This window comes from Vanellus vanellus, assembly GCF_965231255.1.
Source record: "Vanellus vanellus genome assembly, chromosome: 3".
In the NCBI taxonomy this organism is placed as follows: Eukaryota; Metazoa; Chordata; class Aves; order Charadriiformes; family Charadriidae; genus Vanellus; species Vanellus vanellus.
The window spans coordinates 54653566-54668539 of record NC_138907.1 but is presented as its reverse complement, the minus strand read 5'-3'; the positions used below and the strand labels follow the sequence as shown (position 1 = coordinate 54668539).

The following is a 14974-nucleotide window of genomic DNA, read 5'->3' as shown; positions in this document are numbered from 1 at the left end:
TGATCTGAATTGTTCCTTTTTCACCACTTGTGACCATATAGATCTATGACTGCTGTATTATAACACCATCTGTTCAAAATGCTTCATTCTGGAACTCATGCAGATGCAAAGGCAAGCATTCTGCCCAATGCTGCAAACTTGCCTAGTTCTGAGGACCAATCTCATGAAAAAAAGGAAGGGAAGCATTATGTCTGTTATCAAAGGATCCAGGGACCAAAAAAAAAACCCCATTAAGAGCAGTGCCGGCCTTATGATATGAATAATTGCTTCATAAGGGATATTTGGAGTAAGTAGAAACACTAATTTCAAGATTACTTATAACTTGCAACCCACAAAACCAAATACAGCAAATAAAAAGACTGGCTTTATTTACAGTCAAGATGGGATTAAAATTATCTCCATAAGGCTTGCATGCTAGTAACTGTCCTTAATGAAAGCTGCAGCCAAGGTAGGAGAAAGCAGTAGTGATGAGGTGGTGAAACAATATTGTTCAAAACAAACCAAAAAAAGCTAGCTTGAACATGAATGCTGTTCTAATAAAATTTAGGTATAATTAAAAAAGGGCAAGGCTATTATTTTTTAAGGTTAGGAGTACAGTGATGCTCTTAAAACTGATTGCCTAGGGAGTCCGTGGAGTCTGCATCATTGGAATTCTTACAGAACAGGTTAGACAATTTCCCATCCAGAAAGACAGATCCATTTCAACTGGCCACAGGAAAAGATGATGGACTAGATGGTCTGTCGTGGTCTTCCCTAGAACAACTCAGAGAGTTTAATTCACTCTGTTGGGAAGGCCAGATTAATAAATCTTCATTCCAGGCTTCTAAAACAGTAGATGAATCTTACACAGTTAAAAAAAATACACTGCTAGTGAATGTCCCAAGTAAAAGATATTATAGACTGACTGAAGAAGAGCAAACATAACTAGTACCTATGAATTGAGGCATTCTGGTTTGGGGTGATTTCTGCAGCAGCATGCCAACAACAAAGGGAAAAATCACGTGAAATTTGGAACTGTGATTGCTTTTAATCTTAAATGGTCAGAAACGCTTGACAATATGAAAGGATGCGGGGCCACGGTTTTCACTTGCAGTCCCCTCCTGCCTCATTCGGGATTTTGTTTCATAGGTATTAAATTTTTTTTTCCACGTTTCCTGGTAGCGGAGAGCAGACATCATTATGAAGCTTGCCCTGACACAGGAATGCAAGGGAGTATTTCTGAAAATTTGCTGTAAATTCATTTGGGCCAAGCATCCAGTAGCTGCTCTACTGCTTATAGACGCAAGACAGAAATTTACAGAACCAGGAATTGATACTGGACTTGCATTTTGTGCTGATTTGCATACATACACACCCTTGAGTTGTGCTGAGTAGCTCCACTAGCTGTTGGCTTCAACAAGAGGTGCTCCTTAGAATCAAATCCTTAATGTGCAAAGTGATAGGCTCTGAACTATTAAACTCACTGAAAATCCCAAAGGACAGCTGCAACAAAATTTTATTTGCTAGATCATAATTTGCTTGCTCAAAATGTGCAAAATGCATCTTCTGTGATGCAGTTCTTCAGAGCCAAGCAGTGTACGTACAAGAGATAAGAAGGGTATTTTAACAGGGTTCACCGAGTTTACAAAATTCAATAGAGTTCAGTCTCGATGCTTCCGAAAGGACTGGGCATAAGCAGCCTCCCTCTCACTCCTGCCATTTAAAACTGACCATCGTTATTACATTTCATTTGAAAGAACTGCTGAAACTTTAAGAAGATCTCAAAGTTTTCACTATTGTTTTTTGAAGGCAAAAGAGCTGAAAGTGAAGTTATATATGTATGCGTGTATTTAAAAAAAAAACAAAATACACGAATAACAAAGTTGCCACTTGACTTCCCCTGCCAAAATCGGAAGTCTGTATGAAATACTGCCGGAATCAGAGAGAGAGCTCCTCAACTCTTGTAAGCGCAGCGACACTCTGGAAGGAACAGGATCAGTGGAAATGTATGTCAGCTGATATAAGCCGTGCATGTGAATCTAATGGCTTTTCCTTTTGATCTCTCTTTAATAGACACTGAATAAAACATCGACTTTCAACACATTTAAGCAGGGAAAGGTGTTATGTGCTGTGTTAACAGTTATTTCCTCTGGTCAATTAGTTTAATAGCTAGTTCAATAATTAGTTCAGGCAATCGTGATTGGGCTATGGTCCCTCCTGTTGCCTAAGGACTTTTTTTTCAAGTTTTATTAGAGCAACACCATTCCTAATTTCTGAATCTACGTTTAGTTGAGTTCTACACAGGGTTTACATCAAATGGGATTCTAGGTCTCTTTTCCCTTATGTGGACACAAATGAAAATTCCGTATGGAGCTATAGGCTTTTCTTATAGTGAATCGCTTCCATTTAAAACATGAGAATATTTATTTCCCTTCACAAATAGTGTATATTAAGCAACCTTAAAGAACAGAATTATGTAGCTTGCATATCTTGACAAGAAATCTCATCAGAGAGAAGATTTTTTTTCATAGTCAATACCAAAAGAACGACTTTTTTTTTTCTTTAAAAGACCACCTCAAATTCAATACCAAGTTCGGAGAGACCTATTTTGTTACACTTACAGCAGCAAGCTGGAAATGTGCTGTTGATTTGCTCCATAACATCTGTTAGATCTGTGTTGGTATCATGAGGTGGAACTAACAAGTCATCTGCAGGTATGACAACAAAAAAGAGCAATGAATTTAGTAACAAGAAGTGAAGAAAAAAAAAAAAAAAAAAAAAGGACAACATTCTGAAAGGCATTCTCATCCAACCTTCCAGTTAAATACACCTTTATATTTCGAGGGAAACCACTACCTGAAGCCCTTGTAACATAATGTGCAGGAACTGTCATTGATAATTGCCAGCCTTGGGACAGGAGGTGAAAGTTACATTATTGATTTGCAGCAGAACTCATTTCTCTTTTATTAAAGCTTAACCATTGCACCCAAGATTTAAACTAGAAGAAATTGCCAACAAGGAGCAGTATATAAGAATTTACAGTTAAAATAAATAAAAGGCTTATAAGATGTGGGAATTATGCTCGGTAGCTGCTCAATTAATATTCTGTTCCATTTTCAGATGATTTGTCATGTAACTTCCAGAGTGAAAACACCATTCTTCTGAAAAAAAACCCAACCATTTCTCTTTTACATGGTCTTTATTCAATATGCACCAGCAATTTCACTAGCATTAAAATCTTCCTTGCCTTTATTTTTTTTTTTTTAAATGCTGCTTAAAATTAAGCCAAGGGAATGGCTAGAGAATACAACTGGCTCTGTTCCTGGCAGTGTTATTAGACAGCATCTCTCATAAATCTACCATTGCCTTAAATCAGACTTGTAGACATTCCATGTTTTTCCAGATAAATTAAAGTAAACCCACATGTCAATGCTGAATGAAAACTTTTCAGTATGCAAGGGAATATTTTTCCTGTGTTCCATGAAAATAAAGTAATTTTCTAATCTATAACAGAAGGCTTGACAACAAAACAGGGAGGAAATTGCATTTAAGATAATTTGAGAAAAATCTTTTCTTTTTTCCCCTAATTTTGAACATTCAATGGTCTGTAGTTATTTCTGCTAATTCCCAGTGGAATTAATGAGTTCTGCTATTGGAGAATTTAAAACAGTCTTTCAAGAGAGAAATCCCCACATGTGTGGAGACTACACTTAAATACTCCATAATTCCTAAAGATGTGAATTCTTTGAGGGGAGGGGTCATCAAAATACAGGGATAAGCAGAGGATACACAAGATTTTTTAACGCAGCCGTCAGGAAGCTTCGATTACGTGTTCTGGACATCTGTTCCTGTATCTAACAGATTACTTGGGTGCATGCATGTGCTGTAGGACAAACAACTGTTGGCCATTTCAGTCCAACGAAATCTCGTTCCCCCTTCAGTGAGGACAGATTCGCCCAGTAAATTCACTCCCTCAAAATGGATGGGGCTAAGCAGTGTACTGACAGCAATCCGTACGTCAGAGTCACGTGGATTCTTGTGATACCGCAGCTGTTTGCAACCGTGGGGAAGCCACAGCCCCCGCTGCAGTCGCTCTGGTTCCCCGTAGCATCACAACGATCAGTTCCTTTTTAGTTCTAAATCTTTTCAGAAAGATGCCAAACAAACTTATTCAGTAGTCACCTGTAGACCCAACGCAGCGCATTATATGATCAAAACGCTTACCTGTCTGATGAAACTGCGAGCTTGTCTCTTGCTCGAGCGGGTAGCCGAGGGCAGAGTGCTGAGGCGAAGCACAGGGGGAGGCGCCATTAACCCGGGAGTCTGACTCAGGCTACATTAAAGACAATAATACCCAAATTTAGATAAACTGTATCTACAGAATTTAAGTGCGGGCTTGTACGCAGCCATCCCTCTCCTTTCCTTTTTTATATGCTCTTTAGTGTTTGCTCTCCAAAACTATTGAAAGTTAGCTTAGGTCTATACAACCATCAAGGGGGAAAAAGCCACACCAACAACATGTTAAAAGAAAATTTAGACTTAAGTACAATTCTCATGAGACTCCTGTTGATTGATGGTCTTGTTAAAAACCGTGTTCTGTTGCAAGCACACAACACAGAAACACAACATTATTTACAACCCAAACAGCCTGCTGAGCCTCTCAGTCCAGCTTTGCAGAAAGACTACACAATGGTATTATTTGGGCTGTTTATATATGTATGGATATATACATATAGACACATACACACACACGGAGGACATTCAGGTAAGTTCCCCTAAGCCGCTTTGCTAGGATGATTGGTGATGCTTAGATATAACTGTTCAATCATTAACAGTTTTGCAAAACTCCTTCACAATAAAGCCAAGTGAAGACAAAAGATTCCAGAGAACTCCTACTGAGGCGGCTTTCCAGTAGTGTGGAGGACACCAATTTTATAGGAAAACTATGTATTCTGTAATCTCCAGAAAATTATGAGAAGGAACCCATATACTTTGAAAAAGTGTGTGGTAGGCAAGCCTTTCTGGACTCTTGAAGTCACCTGAAGAATCAAACACGTTAAGTTCTTTATTACATTTAGCTGTAACCACATATGTGCTTGAGATCATGTACAAGTGTGTATATATATACAGACACAAAATAAAAAAGACTGTAAGACTTCTTCACTATAACAACACAGAAATACTGGAAGGGATCTTGTTCAGGCACTTTTTTTTTTTTTCCTCTTTTCCTTCTTTCTTGTAAGAAATCCTTTGAGGAAGAAAGCAGTAATACAGTTTCTGAGCTCCAGAAGTGATTGTTTTGAAAAAACAGAAGCATGTGAAACAGAACTTACTTCTGAGGCAGTTATAGAATCTTAGCTGAAATGGTTGCCCCTATCATTTCTCATTTTGATTGCAAATCATCAAATTACTTCCAAACAGCTTAAAGAGTAGGTTATTTATGTAAATCTGTCAAAAGCAGATATAGAACTAATAAAAAAATCATTACTTTTAAGATCTCTTTGAAACTGAGACTGAACAAGTACCTAGAACAGCTATGAGACTTGATGCAAAGAGGTAATACACAGAATGGCAGTTAATTTGTGCACAAGTTTGCTCCTTTGCAGCTCAGTCTTAAGTGCAACATTCAATTTTTTGAGACAACTTCCAGTTTTAAAAAAAATCTTCAACAAAACTGAAATTGTTGAACAATGAAAGATACTTTTTGTTCCATAGACAACGGTGAGAAATAGAAGGAAATGTTTCCTTGGGCACTCAGCATTTTTTTCTCCTCCAAATCTCATCTCTCTTTCAGCATGACAATACCAACTTCCAGCTTTGACTAAAAGAATAAATCAAGAAATACTGTTCTGCATATAGAAGACAAAGAAAAATTGAAATGCTTTCAAGCCAGCCAAGGATTTTACCATCAAGACAATACTATGAACAGTGAATGCCTACCGAGTAGTTAAGTAATTTGCAATTCAGTATCAGGCTTCAACCCAGCCACGGGGTCTAGGTAAAATGAGCATGGTGATTTTAAATAGGCCAAGCCTGGAGTAAGTATGTCCAGGGAATTCTGTACAGCCACAAACCTCTGTTCAAGAAGAGTTATAATGGTAAAGAGATGAAGCAAACTCTCCAAGGGTTAATCATAGAATGGTTTAGGTTGGAAGGGACCTTGAAGATCATCGACTTCCAACCCCCCTGCCATGGGCAGGGACACCTCCCACTAGACCAGGTTGCCCAAGGCCACAAAAAAGAATACATTTAGAGTTACTTCAGTACAGAACAACAAGACTAACTCCAGTGGCAGAATGGATGCTTGCCCACTGCACAGACAGACAGAGAGAATTTGAATAATCCGAGATGCAGACTTGCACCTGGACTGGATCTCTGTCCCTCTTCAAGCAGTAACTGTGGACAAATGGTGCAGAGATGACCAGATGGTGACTGAGGAAGGAAGATCGATGCTGGACTTGATACAAAACTGCAGCAGAGCAACACATAGGCTAGATCAAGGATAGTCAGGCACTGTAAAGTCAAGATTAATTAGGACAGAAAGGAGACGTCTAGGAACTTAAATGATGAGTTAGTAGTGAAGGTTATTTAGTATCACTTAGGAGTGCTACTGCAAATGACAAACAAAACCTGCAGAGCGCTGGGACTGTAACAGTGGATAAGCTGAGAGCAAACAAAACACATTTGGAATACTTTACATTGATGTAACATATATTGCTGCAGCAGTAAGAATGAAATATTGCAGTTGCATTTAAAACAAACAAACAAACAAAAAAACAAACCCAAACCCCACATCCCCTTCTAATTAGAGGACAATGTCTGATAACTTAATTTTCGTTTAAATATACTAATAAATGTTACATAGTTCCAGTGACTGCAATAGCAAGAGAACCCAAACAAACCCCAGCCCCTCTTCTTCCAAAAGAATCTTCTTCCAATGCAGTTAAGCAAATGCAAAGTGGGGTTTGGAGCAGAAAGGGAAGGGTTCCGGTAGCAGCATAAATGCCTTAATATAATAATCAGATACCGAACAATGTTAAATGCAAAATAGTTGAGGCTATAGCTTCATGTATTTACATGATTTAACAGTTTTACTGAGATAGAACCTGAGAAAAAACTGTAGAAAATCATGTTTTACTTGACCCCAGCTGCATAACATCTAAAAAACCTGATCACTTCCATCATCTGCAGGCCCCTTCAGGCATCATGAAGTTCACACCGCCTTATTCAAAACAACCCAGCAGACAACCCTTAAGCCAGAAACCATAAGAAAATAGACCTAGATACTACTATATGCCTGCTTCTTCTTTCTGAATAAATAAAAGCAGTGAGATTGAGCACGCCTCTATAGGGATGAGGGGGAAGTTTCCAACTCTGGTCTTTGAGAGTTTTCCAGCTTCTTTTTTATGCAAAATTAAATAAAGATACAAAGGGACAGATAGGTTCTTCTCCAGAAAACTCTGAAATTGAGGGATTTTTCTGTATTACAGCAGTTTTTAAAGTATTTCAAGGGACACATTTATTTTAACCAATTTTGAACTACCATGCCTTATTTCGCTGTGCCTCCTGCTGGTATCTTTCCCAAAGAATGGCTTGAAGTGTTTTGCGGCTTAATGGATAGATAAAACATACCCATTCTTCCATTGACTTCTGTTGCTTTTGATAAAAAAAACAAAACAAAATGCCCTCACCCCCAACCCCTGGATCACAGAGAACCTCAAAAATGCCAATTTCCTTTCCACATGTTACAGATGTTTCTTCATGTTCCAGAATTATTCTCCAGCCACAAAAGCAACAGTCTCCTCTGCTCTTTTGATAAAGCTGCTCTGCTTTCAGTTGGATAGGGAGCTGCCATCCCTATTTACTCTGTCTTAGAGTCTGATCGTATAGCCATTGACAGATGATTTTAGCTCCCATTAACTTCAATATCAAATTCAATATGAAACCTCTATTCAGTAGCTCAGAGAGGCAGAGAAAAATCCAAACAGACTTTAAACACTCTTCATAATAGGTCTTACTTCTACTTTGCACATGCAGTATCTAAAAGGGCTGAAGAAAGAAAAGCAAAAATGGATTTGTTATTTTTTCTTTACATGATTAACATGTTGGTATCGAAGTTGTCACAGGCCACTTCTGTTTCACCTTCCTCTTTGGCATTATAATCAATCAGGCAGACAAAAATGACAACGTTGTGTGGTAGCCACCAATCCTTTGGGCTTGCTAAAGTAAAAATAGTATGCTAACCTCAGAATTGCGACCTGAAGTAGGCATATGTGCAGTGAGGATGCATGCATATTTCTGGTGAAGGTGCTCCCTAAAGAATGTCTTAGAATGCTCTCGTCTAGATTAAACACTTACTATAGGAAAGTTTCTAAGTTTCGTTAATTCTCTACCCAAATCTCTGTATGTAGATAGACTCATTCCATGTCCTTTAAAGGAAAAAAGTCCCAGTATTTTAGATTCAGTGGCAAGATATTAACCCAAACAAAAGCCAGGAGGCTGAATGGAGAAGAGAAATAGAGAGACTTGGATTTGACAGAAGAGAGAAACAGAGATGGCATGAAACGCCAGTCACAGCAAAGAATTTGCTGTAAAACAGTTGTGTCCTTTAATACCAGTAATTATTATTACAGGGATTAGAGTTGTTGTATATTTTGACATTGGACTTGTGAGAATCTTCCACCCAAACCATCCATCTCATTAATAAGAAAAAGGTATTCCTTAGAGCTACTAAAATTAATCGGGCCAGTCTCTAAAAGCAAAAGAAACAAATAAGTATACGGAGATCCTCAGCTGGCTTCTGATAAAGTCTTCATCCACAGCTGCATTAGAAAAAGAGTTTTAAAGGTTGAACATGTTCTTGCTTTATGCACTAAGTTGGAAGAGACTGTGGGTTTGGCAGAACTTCCATGTTTCTATTCTACAGCTGTTTCTTTGCAGATTTTAAACACTTCTCTGAAAGACCTAGTATTGGCCACAGTTCTCAAGATACCACATGAATGATTGCTAACAGTTGCATCAGTTGCTATCTTTCCTGTTAAATATTTAAGCTACTCAAATAGTGATTAAAGATGCTAGAATGACAGTAACAACAACAAAAATACTCTGCTAGAGGGGTAGGGAAGCCACTGATACAGATGCATCTTATCGCTATTCAACCAAAACTGCCTAGAAAAATGGCAAAGCCAGTGAAACAAACAAACAAACAAACAAAAGATAATCTTTATCACTCTGATGAGAGTATAATCTACAGCAGGAACTTATGCCATTTTGATACCTGGTTGATGCAGTCTATTTCTTGGCTTGCTTAAATCCTCTACTACATACAGCCAGTCATCTGACTCGTGGAAGGGAGGAATCATTTGCCTTACTGGACTCTGACCCAAACGTAACAATTAGTTAGGAGGGAACATTCATACAAATGTGTTTTCATCATTCAAGCTTCCACACATGATACAGTACAAACTAACATCTCTAACAACACCTTGTAGATGTTACTGCTACTATATTTTATAATCTAAATGTGCATATGCTGCCTTCAAAAGCAATCGACATTTCTTCCCCAACAAAGAAACCCTGCAATCTCTAGCTGCTGACATTTGCTAAAAGGCTCTTGCCTTCAGCATTACTTGTGCGCAGACCATTTTGCTGTAGCTTACTGGTCTAAATATGCTACTTAAAAGGAACTGGACTTTTAATGGAATGAAATGCTCCTTTGCAATTCAGATTTATCTTTGGCCATCTGTCTTTGGCATGCTAAGAAAGGTTTCAGTGACTAACCATGACAACAAATAAACAAATTATTTAAGGAAAGATTGGAAACTGAAGTCAAATACAGGGTGCGACTGGCACCACTACTTGGAATAGGGTATATATTTTCTTCCCCCTATTTTTTAATTCATGAAAAACTATTGCACTCATTTGTGGTATTGTCAGTGTTTCATAAGTTACCATGATGACTCCAGCACTTTCACCATGGCTTATAATAGAGGGTAGGAAAAAATATCATCCTAGAAATGACCGAGTGCAACAGACCAAACTAGGGTGGTGAAAATATCTGCAGTAAAATTCCAACGCCTTTGTTCCACCAAGAAATCCATCATGCAGAAACAATACAGGGGAAAGACATCAGTGTGCACTTACCTGCTCAAGTAGCTGCCGTAGCCGGTGAAGCTGAGACTCCAGTTGTTTATTGTGATCTTCCAATATTTGCATCCTTGCTTCCAGGCGACCTTTATGTTGCCTCAGGAGTTTAGCTTCAGCAATGAGCTCGGCATCTTCAGAAGCATGCTGAGGTGACACAATGGAGTCAGGAGGTGACGCAAGAGGGTTTATTCCTCTCCGAAGGTGCTGCTCCTTTAGTTGCTCATATTCTATCTGCAGACTCCTGGTATATTGAAAACAGGAGGAGAATGATGACATAATCAAGCGAACTAAAATAAAAGATGTCCTCAGATCAAATGACGTTATTATCACCTCCAACTACAGAACACAAATAGCTCCTACAAACACAGCGTCTTGACTTGTGGTTTATGGGAAAAAGACATAAAACAATAAAGTAGAGGTGAAACCAAGGTATTTTATCACAGACCCACTCTCTTCTACCTAACAGAGTCAGGCTGTGCACGAAATATGCCTTGATCCATCTCTTCTCATCTCCAACAACTATACATAGTACATGCATGGCTCAAACACAATGAGGTGACACCGGGTAGGACGACTGTGAGACCTTTGCTCTTCCTCGAGGTCAGCAATGATGCGCTCCAACTCTCCTCGCTCTTCCTTTTCCACTGACTTGAGTATCTGAGCGGGACTCTGTGGCTGACTCACGGGTGACTCTCCTCCCAGCGTCTGACAATACTGCTGGATAAGGGCATGCTCATCCTCTCTAGAGCAATAAAACAACACAGATAAAGACAGAGCAGTAAAACAGTTATTATGTGAGCAAACATCTTTGTCAAACTTGTTTGTTTGTTTGTTTATGAAAAAGGACTAAGAGAGCAGAAAATAAGCCTGCAAGAATCTACCATATAACTGTCAGATGTCTGTCTCAGCAAATTTTATGAGTTGTTTCTAAAAGAATACACTGCAAAAAAACATACAACCACACAACGCACAGGAAAAGGAAAACTGATCTGTATTAGTGTAAAAGACCACTTTAATGTATGCACAAAGAACAAATGCTGCTGGTGGTTTGAAAAGAAATAGTGAAAACAAGAATCTGAGACAATATAAACCAAAATGACTGATTTTAAAGGCCTTAAACAAAACAAAAAAAAAGCTATCTGATAGTTCCCTTTTTTTTTTTGACCATAAATAGGTGACATTTTTAATATTCTTTAGGACATAATTTTGGTGTGCTCAATTTACCTAATAAAATTATAGAGAAAAAAAATCTCCACAGAATTCTTCAAGAAGTCATAGAGCAATGAATTATCAACTATCTAGCTAACACTGTGCACTGCACAAAGGGACTGACAATGCTGCAAAAATAATGCTATAGGTTTTGAATTAGCATTATATTTCCAAGGGTTTTTTTTCCCATTTTAATATACACATGTGATACCTTGAAACTCAAGAGTAGCAGATCTCCTCCTAAAACAGATTTGGGGACAGGAATAAACCATCACACTGTCCTCCTCCTGACTTGCATAGAAATTACCTTCTGGTAAGGAGATACAGAAGCCCTGACACTTTCAACTGTGCTATAATGTCCAAATGAGTTTGATTTTGTATGGGTGTGCCTTTCTTCCCCAGTTGCTGGCTTTTGTCCATAAGTAAAGTCAGATGGATAGAAAGTGAAGGATACCATGTCCTAAAAAGTTTGCTTCCTTGCTTACTCAAGAAGGATACATCAGCAGCAGAAAAACATGTACTATTCATGTTTTCAAGAGAGAAATTGCTGCAGCAGCATGAATGCTGATGAAAACCCTCCTTAAATTCTCTTCTTTGCTTGACTACAAAAGCACAGAATTATAGAATTGTTTTGGCTGCAAGAAACCTTTAAGATCATCAAGTCCAACCGTTAACCTAGCACTGCCAAGTTACTCTGTACCTTATGATACTGTGAAGTACTGTACCTACAAACTTTATCCTCAAGATCTTCTACAGTTAAAGAATGGTCAACAACAGAGAGAAAAACACGAGCAGTATATATACACATATTCAGCTATCATTTAGAAAAGAGACTTTTTCATATTAAAAATATTTCTTGTGCTGACCTTTTTGCTACAATTGTTGGAAAGAAGTAGCTATGAATTCTGCTATTAACTGATTGTGGTCTGACATAATGAAAATTATCCTCAAGGACTGCCTTTGAAAGTGCATACAAAAAATAGGAAGTTCATTATATGCAAAGTATTTATTCTCTAAGTAAAAGGGTAATGGAGCTTTTCAAAAGGCTTTTTTAAATTTCCTGTCAGTCAGTTTAACATCTTTCATTACAAAAGATCTAATTTGAATGAATAGTAAACCCAGTTATTTAGAAATTTATGCCCTGGAAAAAACAGAAGTTATTTCTGCGGTGACAAGTAATCTATAAATAAATGCATGTACAAGTAAAAAACATCAGGAATTTTCCAGACCATTCACATGGACCGGGGTTTTTGCCAGAAATAAATTCAAGCTCTTGGGGTAACGGGAGCAAATGTGTGTGACAGGAACAAACGAGAGTTGCAAACATGCTGTTTGTGTAATGGAAGACCCTATTTTATCCTGCTGAACCAAGATGTTTTGGTAACTCAGTACATCAATACCCATTTAAAAGCATCACCAGATTAGGAGCAAGCCAAAATAACCACAGATTTAATAAAAACTGATTCCTGGTGTCTCTCTCTTAGAAAAGCACTTCTATCATGCAGCAAAGTGACGTAGTTCTTCATAGTACTGCTTAAGACAAACTTTTTACTGAAGACTAAGCCTATGGTAGAACAACACTCAACTATTTCTTCTCCAGGACAACTATTCACTATCCATCCAAAGCTAACACGTGGTCTTCCACTTTCCAACTTGTCAATGAGATTTGAAAAATCTAGGCTATTACAATCAAACAAACGTGAAAGTAAGACTATTCGTAAAAAACACAAACCAACCCCCCAAAAATTAGAGCCTGTGACAGTTCTATCCATTTTAAAAGTTCATGACATTCTATTCCACAGAAGTTCATTTATGATATAAAGGTTAAAACAGTGAGGTATGAAGATATCCTTCCACAGATCTCTGGTTGCGTATCACTTTCCTTCATCCTCTCTTTTGTGATTAACTACTGGTTTGCAGAAAGTTTACATATAAAATTGAAAAAGGAACCTAATTAGTGAGTTCTGCTTTTAACAGAGTCAAAAGTTTAGTGGAATTAATATACATTCACTTAATTTCTGATCTGTCTTGGCTGTAATCAGTACTATACTCATGACAAGAAAAGACAATATTGATCTTCCCAGGCAAATGAATAAATGTAATGAATTTCTGATTCAACACAACTATATAATTAAAATATAATTGGAGTTGTATGTGCACTTATGTCCCTTAAAAATACAGGGGATATCTGACAGTGTTAGCCGACAAAGAAACAGAACAGTGCTCTTTCTTTTTTTCCCTTACCTACAGAAAAAAGGCTCTAACTGCTATCTTTTCTCCACTACTTGAGTGATCTACGGGAAACCCATCATCACCTCTTCTGGTATTTTGCATTAGTCTACATAAAACTAAAGCAAGTGCTAGTACAGTTAATGAAGTTTGGATCCGGTTCTGTGTGGTACCTCATGGTACTTCTCCACCCTTTAACCACCTTGATAAAAAATCCCCACCCCTTATAACTAAACTTTTGCCAAAGTGATGTAACCCCTTTTGGGGCTTCAAACTGTGGTCTACAGCGGGGCTCCTACAGCCCTGCAAAATGTGAAGAATTCTCTCACTGTGACCAAAATGGCTGCATTAAGCCGGGAAGTGCTGGTGATTTAGTGCCACATCTTCAGCAACCACAGAAACAGAGCGGTAAAGCAGAGTAGAGAGAGAACACAGCTTTATCATCCAGGTTTCAAAACACTGTTTACATATTAATTTTAATGACACAGTGTAACTACACATACAGCCTTCTTTTCTGCAACGATGCCGATGTTGTCAGGATAGACTCATGTGATCAAGTAGTTTAGTCTGGTTATTTTAATTAGGCATCAAAAGCTGCTATGTTTTAAGACGATGAATTAGTTTATAAACAACTATGTAGGTCATCTGAAAAGGATTTATTTTTTTAAATACAGCTCTGTAAAGCTGGCTTTATTATATTCATTCGAATCTATTAAATCTGAAATTCTGTCAAGATTTTACATTAGGTATAACCTTTTAATAAATTTATAAAACAAAGAAAGAATTTACCCAGTAAATGCTTAGATACTTTGTATTGTGGTCCAATAGGCGAGATCAACGCAGCTAAATACAAATTGTTCAATAAGGATTCCAGATCATTTTATAGTTTGAACTCCCAGTTATTCAGTTCAGAGGAAATTTCATTTCCCTCCCATCTCGCTGGTTCAGAGTCTCAGAGTCTGCACAGGACCGATCTTTTTTTAGGGATCACACCTCGGAGCTGACAGCAGGCTTTTTCACATGCTGGAGGAAGCGCCTGACAAAAGAAGTCTTCTGAAGGAAAAGCCTATTTTTACCATGTGTTCCACCTCTGGTCTGTCTTGCAAAATTACTGGTTCAAAAAACCTAAACCTTGAACCTGCGCCAGCAAACCTCATGAGTTCAAGTAAGGCGGCTGCGTTAGTAGCACAGGAGTCCCAGGGCAGGGCTTCACAGTGACCTACAACATAAGGGAATGACACGTGCTCTATGGCACTCAAACACTCTAATTTTGAGAATCCAGGACTCTCTCTTGCAGAATTGGTTGGAGATGGCAATTAGTAACCAAAATAAAAGCACGACATCAAAATAAATTTGTCATCCTCTCTTGGTGGTTATTCTCCTGAAGACCCTGTGTGCTTCAAGGAAAAGC

General features: G+C 38.1%; 1 protein-coding gene across 1 annotated transcript in view; it reads right to left on the bottom strand.

The window, feature by feature from the left end:
* Nucleotides 1-2330: 2330 nt before the first annotated feature.
* LOC309669917 (utrophin-like) overlaps nt 2331-14974 on the bottom strand; it is a 245502-nt gene continuing 232858 nt past the window's right edge. The window contains exons 33-36 of the mRNA XM_082480714.1: nt 10709-10867; nt 10123-10366; nt 4204-4312; nt 2331-2687 (exon numbers count right to left, since the gene is read on the bottom strand). Of these exons, the coding sequence (XP_082336840.1) occupies nt 2542-2687; nt 4204-4312; nt 10123-10366; nt 10709-10867 (658 nt within the window). The 3' untranslated portion in view covers nt 2331-2541. The remainder of the gene's footprint in view (nt 2688-4203; nt 4313-10122; nt 10367-10708; nt 10868-14974) is intronic.